The sequence below is a fragment of the Neomonachus schauinslandi genome, chromosome 8, assembly GCF_002201575.2.
Source record: "Neomonachus schauinslandi chromosome 8, ASM220157v2, whole genome shotgun sequence".
NCBI classification, from domain to species: Eukaryota; Metazoa; Chordata; class Mammalia; order Carnivora; family Phocidae; genus Neomonachus; species Neomonachus schauinslandi.
This window is the reverse complement of record NC_058410.1, coordinates 105,913,050-105,925,396: the sequence shown is the minus strand read 5'-3', so window position 1 is coordinate 105,925,396 and position 12,347 is coordinate 105,913,050. Positions and strand designations below refer to the sequence as shown.

The 12,347-nt window shown below is 37.5% G+C and overlaps 1 protein-coding gene across 3 annotated transcripts in view; it reads left to right on the top strand.

The window, feature by feature from the left end:
- The window catches only part of CDC5L (cell division cycle 5 like), a 48,345-nt gene that overhangs the window by 26,380 nt on the left and 9,618 nt on the right, over positions 1 to 12,347 (top strand). For 2 of the 3 annotated variants that reach the window (XM_021692138.2, XM_044917705.1), the window contains exons 10-14: positions 561 to 723; positions 2,537 to 2,701; positions 5,933 to 6,013; positions 6,305 to 6,547; positions 9,544 to 9,741. In XM_021692138.2, coding sequence (XP_021547813.1) covers positions 561 to 723; positions 2,537 to 2,701; positions 5,933 to 6,013; positions 6,305 to 6,547; positions 9,544 to 9,741 — 850 coding nt within the window. The remainder of the gene's footprint in view (positions 1 to 560; positions 724 to 2,536; positions 2,702 to 5,932; positions 6,014 to 6,304; positions 6,548 to 9,543; positions 9,742 to 12,347) is intronic. The other variant, XM_021692139.2, reaches the window with a different exon arrangement.

The following is a 12,347-nucleotide window of genomic DNA, read 5'->3' as shown; positions in this document are numbered from 1 at the left end:
ATTCCTAAGAGAGTCTCTGCCCTCACTCACTATATATAGGCCTGGTGTTCAGTTTCCAAACAAAATGTAAAGGGAGGAGCTGTCATGCACACCCATGATAGTGGTGCTCTAGCCAACAGACCCTGGTGGTGAGGGGCAACTGATAAGATGAAGACACTGAACTGAACTCAAAAAGAGTTTCCTGGGGGTTTTTGAGCATGGTGGCTGACCTCCATGTTCTTAGCCACCCTGCAGTACGTCAAGGAAAGGTTGAAATAATGTTTGGTGGGCCTAGTTTAGCAAGGCAAGAAAATGTCAAATGTAATAACTTAAGTAATTAAAGTGAAAATATTATGTGTAAGTACTAAGGTACTTGAACTAAACCTGTATTTTAACCTAGAGAGCTAACTTAAAACCAGGTAGGGAGACAGAATTTCTGTATCTTTGTTTGTTTCTTTTATGCTTTCACATAAAATATTGTGAAAATTATTTTCACATAAAATAGTTTATGTGAAAAACATTTGAAAGCATGATCCAGATAAAATTGGTACTTTTATTAATTGGAATTTCTGTCTTTCTAGGACTCCTTCTCATGGATCTGAAGGGTTGACTCCCCGCAGTGGGACAACTCCCAAACCAGTTATTAACTCCACCCCAGGTAGAACTCCTCTTCGAGACAAGTTAAACATTAATCCTGAGGATGGAATGGCAGACTACAGTGACCCCTCTTACGTGAAGCAGATGGTACATGTCAATTCCCTTTTAATACTCTTTTTTAAAAAAACTGCGCTGTCTCCTGGGTGCCGTATTAAAATATTTCCCTTTGTTGGTGCATATTGCATGCACCTTAAGATACTATACACCTGCAGATGCCAGAAAAGAATGATTGGAGGACTTGAGAAGGAGAACCTTTTTGGTCTCATAAGCCTACTTATTCTTAATATGTTTGTGAATATTGATTATGCTGATAGTAATGGTCCTTGTATCTCATATGATTTTATTCTTTATCATTTACTAATTAGTTTACTTTCTTGAATGATACTTTTTTTTTCTATTTCTGTAAAATAAAATTTGAGTTTGGAATACCTCATAAATTAGGTTTTGAGCCTTGATTCCTCTGTTTGCTCTATACTTTTAGAATAGCCTAGATCTCAAAGTTAAGTTGATGTTTATTGCTTATTTTAGTGAAGTTTTCCTTTGTATATTTTGCAAGCTGATATAGACAGCTAATTATAAAAGCCACAGTTTTATTTCTACCCTTGTTACTGCCTTTATTATGTCACTATTGGATCTTATTATATGATGTCACAGAAAATCATTGTGAGATTTTTTTTTAAATGAGCTCCAACGATATTGGCCTATTTTTACTTTACAAATTAATTCTAACTTCATGTATAGATTTGGTTAGTTTAGAATTTTTTTGATGCCCAAATTGATATCAACTAATGTCAATTGTGAATGGCCATATGACAACTAAACCAGTGAAGAATGTAATATGTGCAAAGTGCTGATCTGGAGACTTGAAAGGATCTAAGGTTGAGTAAAGATGTCCTTTGTCTTAAGGAAATTTATACTCTGGAGAGATTGGTGTACTAAACCAAGTCTGAAAAATATAAGAACAGAATAAGCTCTCGGAGTAAAACCAATATACTTAGGGTGGCCAAAGAAAGAAATAATCACATTTGTTGGGTGGGCACTTGGAAAGCCTTCGCTGAGGAGGTATGCTCAGAAGGAGATTGGGGTCTATCTCAGATGGAGGCCACGATATGAGTAAGCATGGAGCATGTTTTGGACATAGCAGCTCATCGGGTCCTCACACCTACCATACATGTAATGGAGCTATGGGGAATGAGACTGGAAAGGTAAGCCAGGGATGTACTGGCGAAAACTTTGGGTACCAGGCAGTTTCTTTTGGGAAATGTAGACTGTTTTCTTTGGCCATCATATGATCTAGTAATTCCTCCCTCCCTTCCTCCCTTCCTCTTTCCCTCCCTCCCTTCCTCTCCCCCCACCCCTTCCTTCCATTTGTTTTTAAGTAAACTCTGTGCCCAACATGGGGTTTGAACTCACGACCCCGAGATCAAGAGTTGCATGCTCAGGAGTTGCATGCTGTACTGACTGAGCCAGCCAGGTGCCCTGTGATAATTTCTATTAAAAATAAACACAAAAATTCAAGCATCTTTTCAGATTAGGTTTTATTAGTCCAAGGACAAGTTGACTTTTGAACTTGTTCTTTTCATTTGCTGTTAAATTTCAATGTCAGAAATGTTTTCCATAAATGGAAATCCTAAAGGATTTTTCTGCCCCTACAGAGGTAATTCCCAAACGTTGTATTAGAATATCCCAGAGTAATTGTATTGATCACAGATCAGCGTTTTTGATAATAATTTAGAGAAGAACGTGAGATAGAAATCAAGCAAAAAACTTGTCTCAGCTCTGAAGTTAGGGATCATTTTTCTAGAATTAATATAGACTAATTATTTTTTAGAAACTCTTAAAGAATATTGGTTGAATTCTTAATGTCTTTGAATTGAGAAGGACCAATTTTTTTCTACAGGAAAGAGAATCTCGTGAACATCTCCGTTTAGGGTTGTTGGGCCTTCCTGCCCCTAAGAATGACTTTGAAATTGTTCTGCCAGAAAATGCTGAGAAGGAGCTGGAAGACCGTGAAATAGATGATACTTATATTGAAGATGCTGCTGATGTGGATGCACGAAAGCAGGTAGGTAATTGTGCTAGAGGGGAAATGAGAAGTTGCTGAGTGTGTCAGTAGGCTGGAAGAATAAAGAATGGTCATTAAATTTGTCAAGATCCCTACTTAAAAAAAAAAAAAAGTTTTTTCAGTATTTAAAAAGATTGCCCTAAAGTAAATTACTTACCATCATTAATAATACAAAGTCATGTAATTAATGGTATACTGAGACTGTCTTGATAGGCGTTCTTAAAATGTGTATATATGTATGTATATGTGTATACACATAGTCTTCTATTTTTATTTATTTCTTTAAAGATTTTATTTATTTATTTGACAGAGAGAGACAACAGTGAGAGAGGGAACAGAAGCAGGGGGAGGGTGGGAGAGGGAGAAGCATGCTTCCTGTGGAGCAGGGAGCCCGATGTAGGGCTTGATCCCAGGACACTGGGATCATGACCTGAGCCAAAGGCAGACGCTTAATGACTGAGCCACCCAGGTGCCCCTATTTTATATTTTTTAAAGATTTTAATTTTTTATTTAGAGAGTGAGTGTGCAAGCGGGGCGGGGGGAGGGAAATTTAGAGTGTGTCTGAATAATATTAGTAACATCTTGTATTGATAATCTTATAGTTAGTTACTTGTTCATTTGCACTTACCAACCTGGTGATGTAAATAGGATAGGTACTTCATTTTTGAGGTAAGGAAATAAGCTCAGGTTAATTATCTTCCCCAGCTTTCATATTTGGAAAGGGGTGAATCTTGATCTCACACTGAGGTCATGTGACCCCTTTTAGGAATTCTTGCTGCAGTCCATTTCAGGATGATTTTAGAATTTCTAAATGTGAATAGCTTTTAGAAGTGTGAATAGCATCAATACAAATATATTTTAGAAATCACACGAGTGTGTGCTTTTTGGTGGGTAATACAGGATAATACTTTTTGTGTTTAGTTCTCTTAGTTACTTTGCCCTACATTTACTCTTAGAAATGCTGTGAAATTCTAATGTGTTAACTCACATTATTCATGATTTAAGAATCAGGAAACAACACATTCATTGGCTGGCTTTTTAAATTAAAAATCAGTAACTTTCAGGGTGGAAGTGAGGGTTGTATTGCAGGATGAATAAGTTTAGGATTCCAATTTACTTATTTTAACTTTTAAATTTTATTTTAATTCCAATATAGTTAACATACAGTGTAATATTAGTTTCAGGTGTACAGTGTCGTGATTCAACACTTCCATACTTCACCCAGTGCTCATCATGACAAGTGCCCTCCTTAATCCCCATCACCTATTTCACCCTTCCTCCACCCACCTCCCTTCTGGTAACCATCAGTTTGTTCTCTGTAGTTAAGAGTCTGTTTCCTGGCGCCTCGGTGGCTCAGTCGTTAAGCGTCTGCCTTGGGCTCAGGTCATGATCCCAGGGTACTGGGATCCAGCCCTACATCGGGCTCCCTGCTCTGTGGGAAGCCTGCTTCTCCCTCTCCCACTCCCCCTGCTTGTGTTCCCTCTCGCGCTGTCTCTCTCTGTCAAATAAGTAAATAAAATCTTTTTTTTTTTTTTAAAGATAGAGACAGAGATAGCGAGAGCAGGAACACAAACAGGGGGAGTGGGAGAGGGAGAAACAGGCTTCCTGCTGGGCAGGGAGCCTGATGTGGGACTCGATCCCAGGACCCTGGGATCATGACCTGAGCTGAAGGCAGACGCTTAATGACTGAGCCACCCAGGCGCCCAAATAAGTAAATAAAATCTTAAAAAAAAAAAAAAAAGTCTGTTTCTTGGTTTGTCTCTTTTTTCCTCTTGCTGGTTTTATTTCTTAAATTCTATATAAGTGAAATCATACCGTATTTGCCTTTCTCTGATTGACTAATTGCGCTTAGCATTATACATTTCACTTAGCATTATACTCTAGTTCCATCCATGTTGTTGCAAATGGCAAGATTTCATTCTTTTTTATGGCTAAAGGCTGAATAATACTCCATTGTAGTGTGTGTGGGTATGTATTATGTCTTCTCTATCCATACACACACACGTGCGCACACACACACACAGACACACATATGTATATCCACACCAACCTACATACACCACATCTTTATCCATTCAGCTATCCATGGACACTTGGGCTGCTTCCATAATTTGGCTTTTGTAAATAATGCTGCTCTAAATATAAGGGTGCATGTATCCCTTAGAATTAGGGGTTTTGTGTGTGTGTAAATGCCCAGTAGTATGATGGCTGGATCGTAGGGCAGTTCTATTTTTAACTTTTTGAGGAACTTCCCATACTGTTTTCCAGAGTGGCAGCACCAGTTTGCATTCCTGCTAACAGTACAGGAAGGTTCCTTTTTCTCCACATCCTTGCCAACACTTGTTGTTTCTTGTGTTTTTGATTTTAGCCATTCTGACAGGTGTGAGGTGATATCTCATTGTAGCTTTTTAAGAAATTTTTTTAAGCAGGCTCCACACCCAGTGTGGGGCTTGAACTCACAACCCTGAGAGCGAAGAGTCAGATGCTCCACCGACTGAGCCAGCTAGGTGCCCCTATCTCATTGTAGTTTTGATTTGCATTGCCCTGATGATGAGAGATGTTGAGCATCTTTTCATGTGTCCCATTAGCCATCTGGACATCATCTTGGAGAAGTGTCTGTTCACGTCTTCTGCCCTTTTTTTTTCCCCTTCTGCTCATGTTTTAATTGAACCATTTGTTTTTTGGTGTTCAGTTGTGTAAGTTCTTTATATTTTGGATATTAACCCTTTATTGGATATGTCATTTGCAAATATCTTCTCCCATTCAGTAGGTTGCCTTTTAGTTTTGTTGATCATTTCCTTCAGTGTGCAGAACCTTTTAATTTTGATGTAATTCCCATAGTTTATTTTTGCTTTTATTTCCCTTGCCTCAGGAGGCATATCTAGAAAAATGTTGCTACAGCTGATGTCAGGGACATTACTGCCTGTGCTCTTTTCTAGGATTTTTATTAGGATTCCAATTTAAACAAAAGAATGACTATCTGATGGATGGAGCCATGTAAACTTGGAGAATGCTCTAGTAGCTATTGGCAGTTCTTAGTTTGTATTGTAATGAGAGAATGAATAGACTGATTTCTGTTGCCTTATATTGTCTTTCTACAAGCCTACACAGATTTCTACAGCATTAGCTCTTGAGCATACATGTTCTTATAGACGGAAGTGTTTTCAACTTTATTGAAATGTGGCAAATACTGCATAGCTGTAGTAACGGGTATAACAATAATTTTTTAAGGCTATACGAGAGGCAGAGCGTGTAAAGGAAATGAAACGAATGCACAAAGCTGTCCAGAAAGATCTGCCAAGACCATCAGAAGTAAGTGTTAGAATTTCTGGCTTAGGAAGTTTTAAGTTTCTTCTTATATGATTGATGTTTTTATATCATTCATAAAGTCTGTAAAACATAATTTTATCTACTTTCTGTAATATAGTAAAGCAGTTCCCAGATTTAATCGCTGAAATGTTTCACTGTACAAATAAGACTTTAGAGGGAAAGAAAGAGTTTCTTTTGAAAATGTAAAACCGCTACTTAATTCATGCTAGAACAAGTAATAGCATCAGTATTGCAGTGATATGTTTGGTAATTGTACTTATTTTAAAATTTTAGGTAAATGAAACTATTCTAAGGCCCCTAAATGTAGAACCACCTCTAACAGATTTACAAAAAAGTGAAGAACTCATCAAAAAAGAAATGATCACAATGCTTCATTATGACCTTCTACATCACCCTTATGAACCATCTGGAAATAAAAAAGGAAAAACTGTAGGATTTGGTACTAATAATTCAGAACACATTGCCTATCTGGAACATAATCCTTATGAAAAATTTTCCAAAGAAGAGCTGAAAAAGGTAGGATTCAAAAGGAATGTTTTGGTCTCTATTAAAAGTATTTATTAAGTACTGTGTATCATGGATGAACATGAGCTTATTTTCTCATGCTGATATTTATAAACAAATGAATTAGGTGATTAGGAGGTAAACGTTCACAGTAAGTGTTAGGAAGGAGACATACTTGACCTGCCCTCTTCCCCTTCCGTGATAGAGCTGCTTCAGGTGATCAGTGGCTTAGGTGGCAAGGTGTTTTTGTTTCATGGGTGTATGTCTGATGGACAGTTGCGATTTGCCATTTCCTGTGTTTAACTCTGCTACTTCTGATTAGAATTGAATACCTTTAATACTTAAACCTCATTTATTTAGATTAATAAGAAGCAAGCATATATTCGAAATGTTTCTTTCACCTAGTCAGAAAAAGGAAATACTGTTTACTGAATTTATTCCCCTCACAGGATTTCCCACTATCCTTTTGGATAAGTAAATACAGAAACATTTTCTTGCATAAAGTCTGTCCTGCCTCTTCCTCCATATGCATTTGATTATTTCTGCTTTGACAGAGCAAACAGCTGTGATTGTGAATAGAAATCTGTTCCATGGTATGAGGAAATACAGTTGGTACCGAGGTTGGAAGCGGTCATTAGCTTTACTCTTTTTTTCTGTAGACCTTAGCCCCGAGGGGCAATGACAGACCTGTTGATTGGTATGCGCTATTGCATACTTGGGAGAAAACCCCTAAAATATCTTTTTTCTATCTTCTCTCCTGTGCTTTCCCTCTGCCTTTTTCTTACTTTCCGTTTTCCTTGTTGCAAAAGTAATAACGTGTTTATTAAAGGATTTTTGGAAAATGAGAAAGGAAGGAGGTTTAGATTTATATTGAAACAGTTTGCCCCGGATTTCTGAGTAACTCTGAATTACTCTTTTTTAGTAAGTGCAATGGGAAACTGACATCTTTTTATTTTTTTTAATTTTTTTAAAAGATTTTATTTATTTGAGACAGAGAGAATGAGAGACAGAGAGCATGAGAGGGAGGAGGGTCAGAGGGAGAAGCAGGCTCCCTGCTGAGCCGGGAGCCCGATGCGGGACTCAATCCCGGGACTCCAGGATCATGACCTGAGCCGAAGGCAGTCACCCAACCAACTGAGCCACCCAGGCGCCCGGAAACTGACATCTTGTCGAGGGCCTGTGCTTGTGGCAAGCATGTTTAATCAGTGGACTGAGGTTGAGAATTACACTCTGAACTCCATACTTGAACAGTCTCTTCTTTTTAGAGTGAAAATAGGGGAAGCTGGGATTTAGGAATTTACTTATATGTATGGAAACCTGAAATAAGGATCACACTGTGATCTGTTGTTGCCTAATAGAAGGTTCTGTAGGGGGTAGGTTCTAATAAAGTTTTTGAAAATAATAATTGTAGTTAGTGCTTTGGGATTATTCACGTTAAAGAGTAGTTTGAATATTCTTTTATATTTTATGTGTGTATTTATATTCCTCTGTGTTCCAAAAAGAATTTGAAGCAGCTGTTTACTTAGCAGATTCTTTATGGAGAATTTAAGATAACTTAGTCATACTCTCTTCTAATAATTACAAGAGCTGAATTTGTAAATTTTTATTATGTACAGTTTGGGAGTGAAATACCATTTGTCTTATGAAGTGTCAGATTTTCATTAAGGATGTTAATGGTTTTTTTTTTTTTTTTTAAAGATTTTTTATTTATTTATTTGAGAGAGAGAGAATGAGAGACAGAGAGCATGAGAAGGAGGAGGGTCAGAGGGAGAAGCAGACTCCCTGCCGAGCAGGGAGCCCGATGCGGGACTCGATCCCAGGACTCCAGGATCATGACCTGAGCCGAAGGCAGTCACTTAGCCAACTGAGCCACCCAGGCGCCCCAATGATTTGTTTTCATTATTTCCCCTCAGAGATACTGTTTTAAAGTATCTAGTCTTTATCTCCTATAGACATGATTTTCCATTGTTTTAAGTTTTTTGTATTTGATTTTATATATTTTGGTCTGTCTTATTTTCTGATGTACTAGAATGATTGAAAGGTTTCTTTAAGGCACAAAAAAATAGTTGTCAGTTTTGAGCCGTGAAGCAAAGGGCTGGAAAAAGTTCATGTGGTATGGTCATGGAGTCATTGTGTCTGATGTTGGGCTAGGCTCTGTATGTATATTGTATCACTTAATCCTAATAACAAACATGTCAGGTAGGTATTATCCTCATTTTACAGATGAGAAATGGGCTCAGAGATGTTAAGCAAGTTCAGACAGCTCCTTAAATGGTAAAGCTATGATTTGTGGCCTGTCCAGCTCTATCCCCCTCATTCTCTCATTTTAAACTTTCTTTAGTAGTAAAAGCTGGTCTGTGATTCATTATTTTTTGATCTGTGCCCCCATCTCATTCTTTGGCAGTGTCAGGGGCATTTCATCAGATGAGAAAAAGGCATGTACCAGAAGAAACGCCTAGTTCCCTTTCACAGTCCTGTGAACCCTGAAGTGTAGGGTGGGATTGGCAGGGTAGGAGGAGCACAGCCAAGCATAGGTACCATTTGGCTTGGGCATGATCCTGCCTTGCCTTTCCTAGAGATGTGTTTTTGAGCAAGTTGCTTAATCTCTCTGAGCCTGTTCTATCACCTTTAAGATGAGGTTAATACCAACTACTTTGTAAGGTGGTTGTGGTGCTTGGAGATAATGTAGGTGAAACCTTTACATGTTTCCAGCATACAGTAGATATCCAAGAAATGGTGGCTACAATTACAATAAGTGAAGGCAAAGGATGTTTATATTATTGGGGATACATGGACACTTGACTTTTCAGATCAGTCTGTACCATCTTACTGGCTTTTTAATTCATTTTGCTTAGGTATTTATTGTTCCTCCCTTCCCAAAAAGCAACCAGTCAACCAAAACTCATTGCCTTTACCAAAGAGAGGAAAAACTAGTTTTTTAAAAAAGCTCTCTCTTGATGGCAAGTTATTGTAGTACCCAAACTTACTGAAATTATTACTGTACACAGGCCCAGGACGTTCTGGTACAGGAGATGGAAGTGGTCAAACAAGGTATGAGCCACGGAGAACTCTCAAGTGAAGCTTATAACCAGGTGTGGGAAGAATGCTACAGTCAAGTTTTGTATCTTCCTGGGCAGAGCCGCTACACACGGGCAAACCTAGCTAGCAAAAAGGACAGGATTGAGTCACTTGAAAAGAGGCTTGAGGTTGGTATCCTTTTAAAATTCTAATTTAAAGTGTACCTTGATTGAAATAATGAACCAAATAATACAACTGGAGGTAATTTCAGAAAGGTAGACCTGAGGTCTGAGGTGATTATTGCTTTTGCAGTTCTTTTTTTTTTTTTTTTTTTAAAGTCTATTTATTTGTTTTAGTAATCTCTACACTCAGTGTGGAGCTAGAACTCACGACCCTGAGATTAAGAGTCGCATGCTCTTCTGACTGAGCCAGCCAGGTGCCCCTTGCTTTTGCAGTTCTTGAGGGAAAACTACACTGAAGTGTTTGATCTTCTTTGACTTTTTATTGGTTTTCAGAATTGCTGGACTTTATGATAAAGGTGCCCTCCAGATTGATCACAAGTCAAACAGAACCTTTTAAATGTGGGAGCAAGAGACAAGAAGTTAACACTAGTCACTCAAAACAATGTACATCAATGCTAGAATAAGAGAGAGCTCAGTGGTACCAAGAAGCTTTTTTCCCTATAGCCAACAGAGCACATTTATGAAACTTTGGTTCCTTTCCGTTCATCCTGATTCCTTTGAGTTTGTTACAGAGAGAGCACCGAGCTGGATTAGACAATGGCTTCTGTGATTTTTTTCACATCTGAGGAAAATGTTGAAATGTAGTGGATGGGAGTTTCATGGCATATGGTTTCCTAATATAGTCTGTGTGTTTTGAATTCCAGAATCTGTGTAGGCATTTTGCCAATGGCATGTAAATTGTGGTTCATCCACCACTAGGTTGCCTTGTGGATTCTTAATGGTTGTCTTCAGGGATGTTTCTGAGGCCAGGATGGGATGGGGGAGCAAGGGGTGCTACAGGCAATCACATGCAGAAATGGCCTCAATTTCCTCTTATGTGATTACCAATTTCTTTTTACAGAAAGCAGATTGGAAAATATTTTTATTTAGGGTTAAAATAAAAAATGGTAATATTACTTGGGGTGATTGGTGCTGTGTGGGGCTTAGTGAAATGAACAGGAAAAAGCATTCTTTGGAAGGCAGCTATGCTCACCACTATACCACCAACGCAGATGAAAAAGCATTCTTTGAATATGAAATTATTCTAAGTCTTAATTTTACCTTTAAGATCACATATATAGGCACCTGATGGTTAACACCTGTGGGCCTCTATTATCATTTAGTGGGAATGTAGTTTGTTTTGGAAGTAATTCTCATATTTGGGTGAAATCTTTACAATCCAGTTGCTGTTACTCTAACTTCCAGCAGGGTGTGCTGTTGTGCTGTGTTTTAATTCACGATTTAAAGTCAGGGAAAGGAGAACATCAGTGGTCACATTTTAAGTTCTATTTTCTGTTGTGTAGGCTTCGTTTCTTATTTATAAGTGGTAGTTAGCAGTGTAATCCTGATCTAAGGTCACATCATAATTGATTAGAAAGCTATTTGGAAAGCTTCCTTGCAACATTGATATATAAATACTTTGGTCTCTCACTTAGTTTGAAAAGCTTCTCATTTGAGGTGGGTAAACTTTTTCTATTTCAAGTGGTAAGGACATTTTGTGCTCTTTAAGATATAAAAAAAGTTTTTCCCTAAATCTCATTTACTTTGTTGAGGCACTAACTTTCATGACAGCAAATAAATGTGTCACAAAGTGAGTGGTGCCATAAAGTACAGTAATTTTTATTTTTATGTTGAATTGGTCTTGTGAGTTTTGAAGGGAAAAATACAGAAAGAACCACTGCTGTTCTTTTGGAGATTTATTTGGGTCATTTATGAGCAACCATTAAAAACATGTGGTTCTCTTTGTTCAGTTCAGTACCAGGAACTGAAATCTTCCGTTGAACTATTTTTGTTGAAGGATTGGTGATTTTGGAAGAATATTCATAAAACAGTCTGAAGTAATTTTTCTTTTCTTGACTTCTGGATAACTTACTTTATTGTTTACCCAGCTAGTTACTTTTAAAGAATATGTAATCAAATCCTTTAATTTAGTAAACTACACTTATTTCAAATGAAAGTTTGTTAAATCTTTAAAAAGAAGAAAAGAGACTCAAAAACCCAAGTAAACAAATCCCCCATTTTATTTGTATCCATCCCTAATTCAGAACTAGGTTTGTTAGCTTATTTTAGTTTTTGAAGATACAATTCTACTGGTTTGAAATACATAAATATTTTATTTCAATTGTGGTAATTCTTTCATCATTTCAGTTGATTGCTAAATTATAAACATTATTCAAAGTTTGTTGTGGGGAAGGAACTCCAGTCATATTATATAAACTAAATGCCATACTTAAATTATTCTTTCCACTCTTAGGTTCAGGGAGATGTGCCTTTCTGTGCAAGCACAGTACACCATGGCTGCCAGTGTGTTTGATTTTTGCTGTCATGAACTTTGGAACAGTGAATCTAAATTATGGTCCTATCACAGTGTATCAAGCAAGATGAAATCCAGCTTTGTCGTGGTTGGTGTCTCCTAAGTGGATTAAAAAATATGCCCCGAGGATTATAGTGGAGCTGGTCTTTGAGCCATTACTCATGATTAGTATTTGCAACATAGAACTTAAATGAAAACCCATAAGATACTCATTTAAAACTAATAGAACCATCTCAGATTTTATGTAGAATGTGGTGGG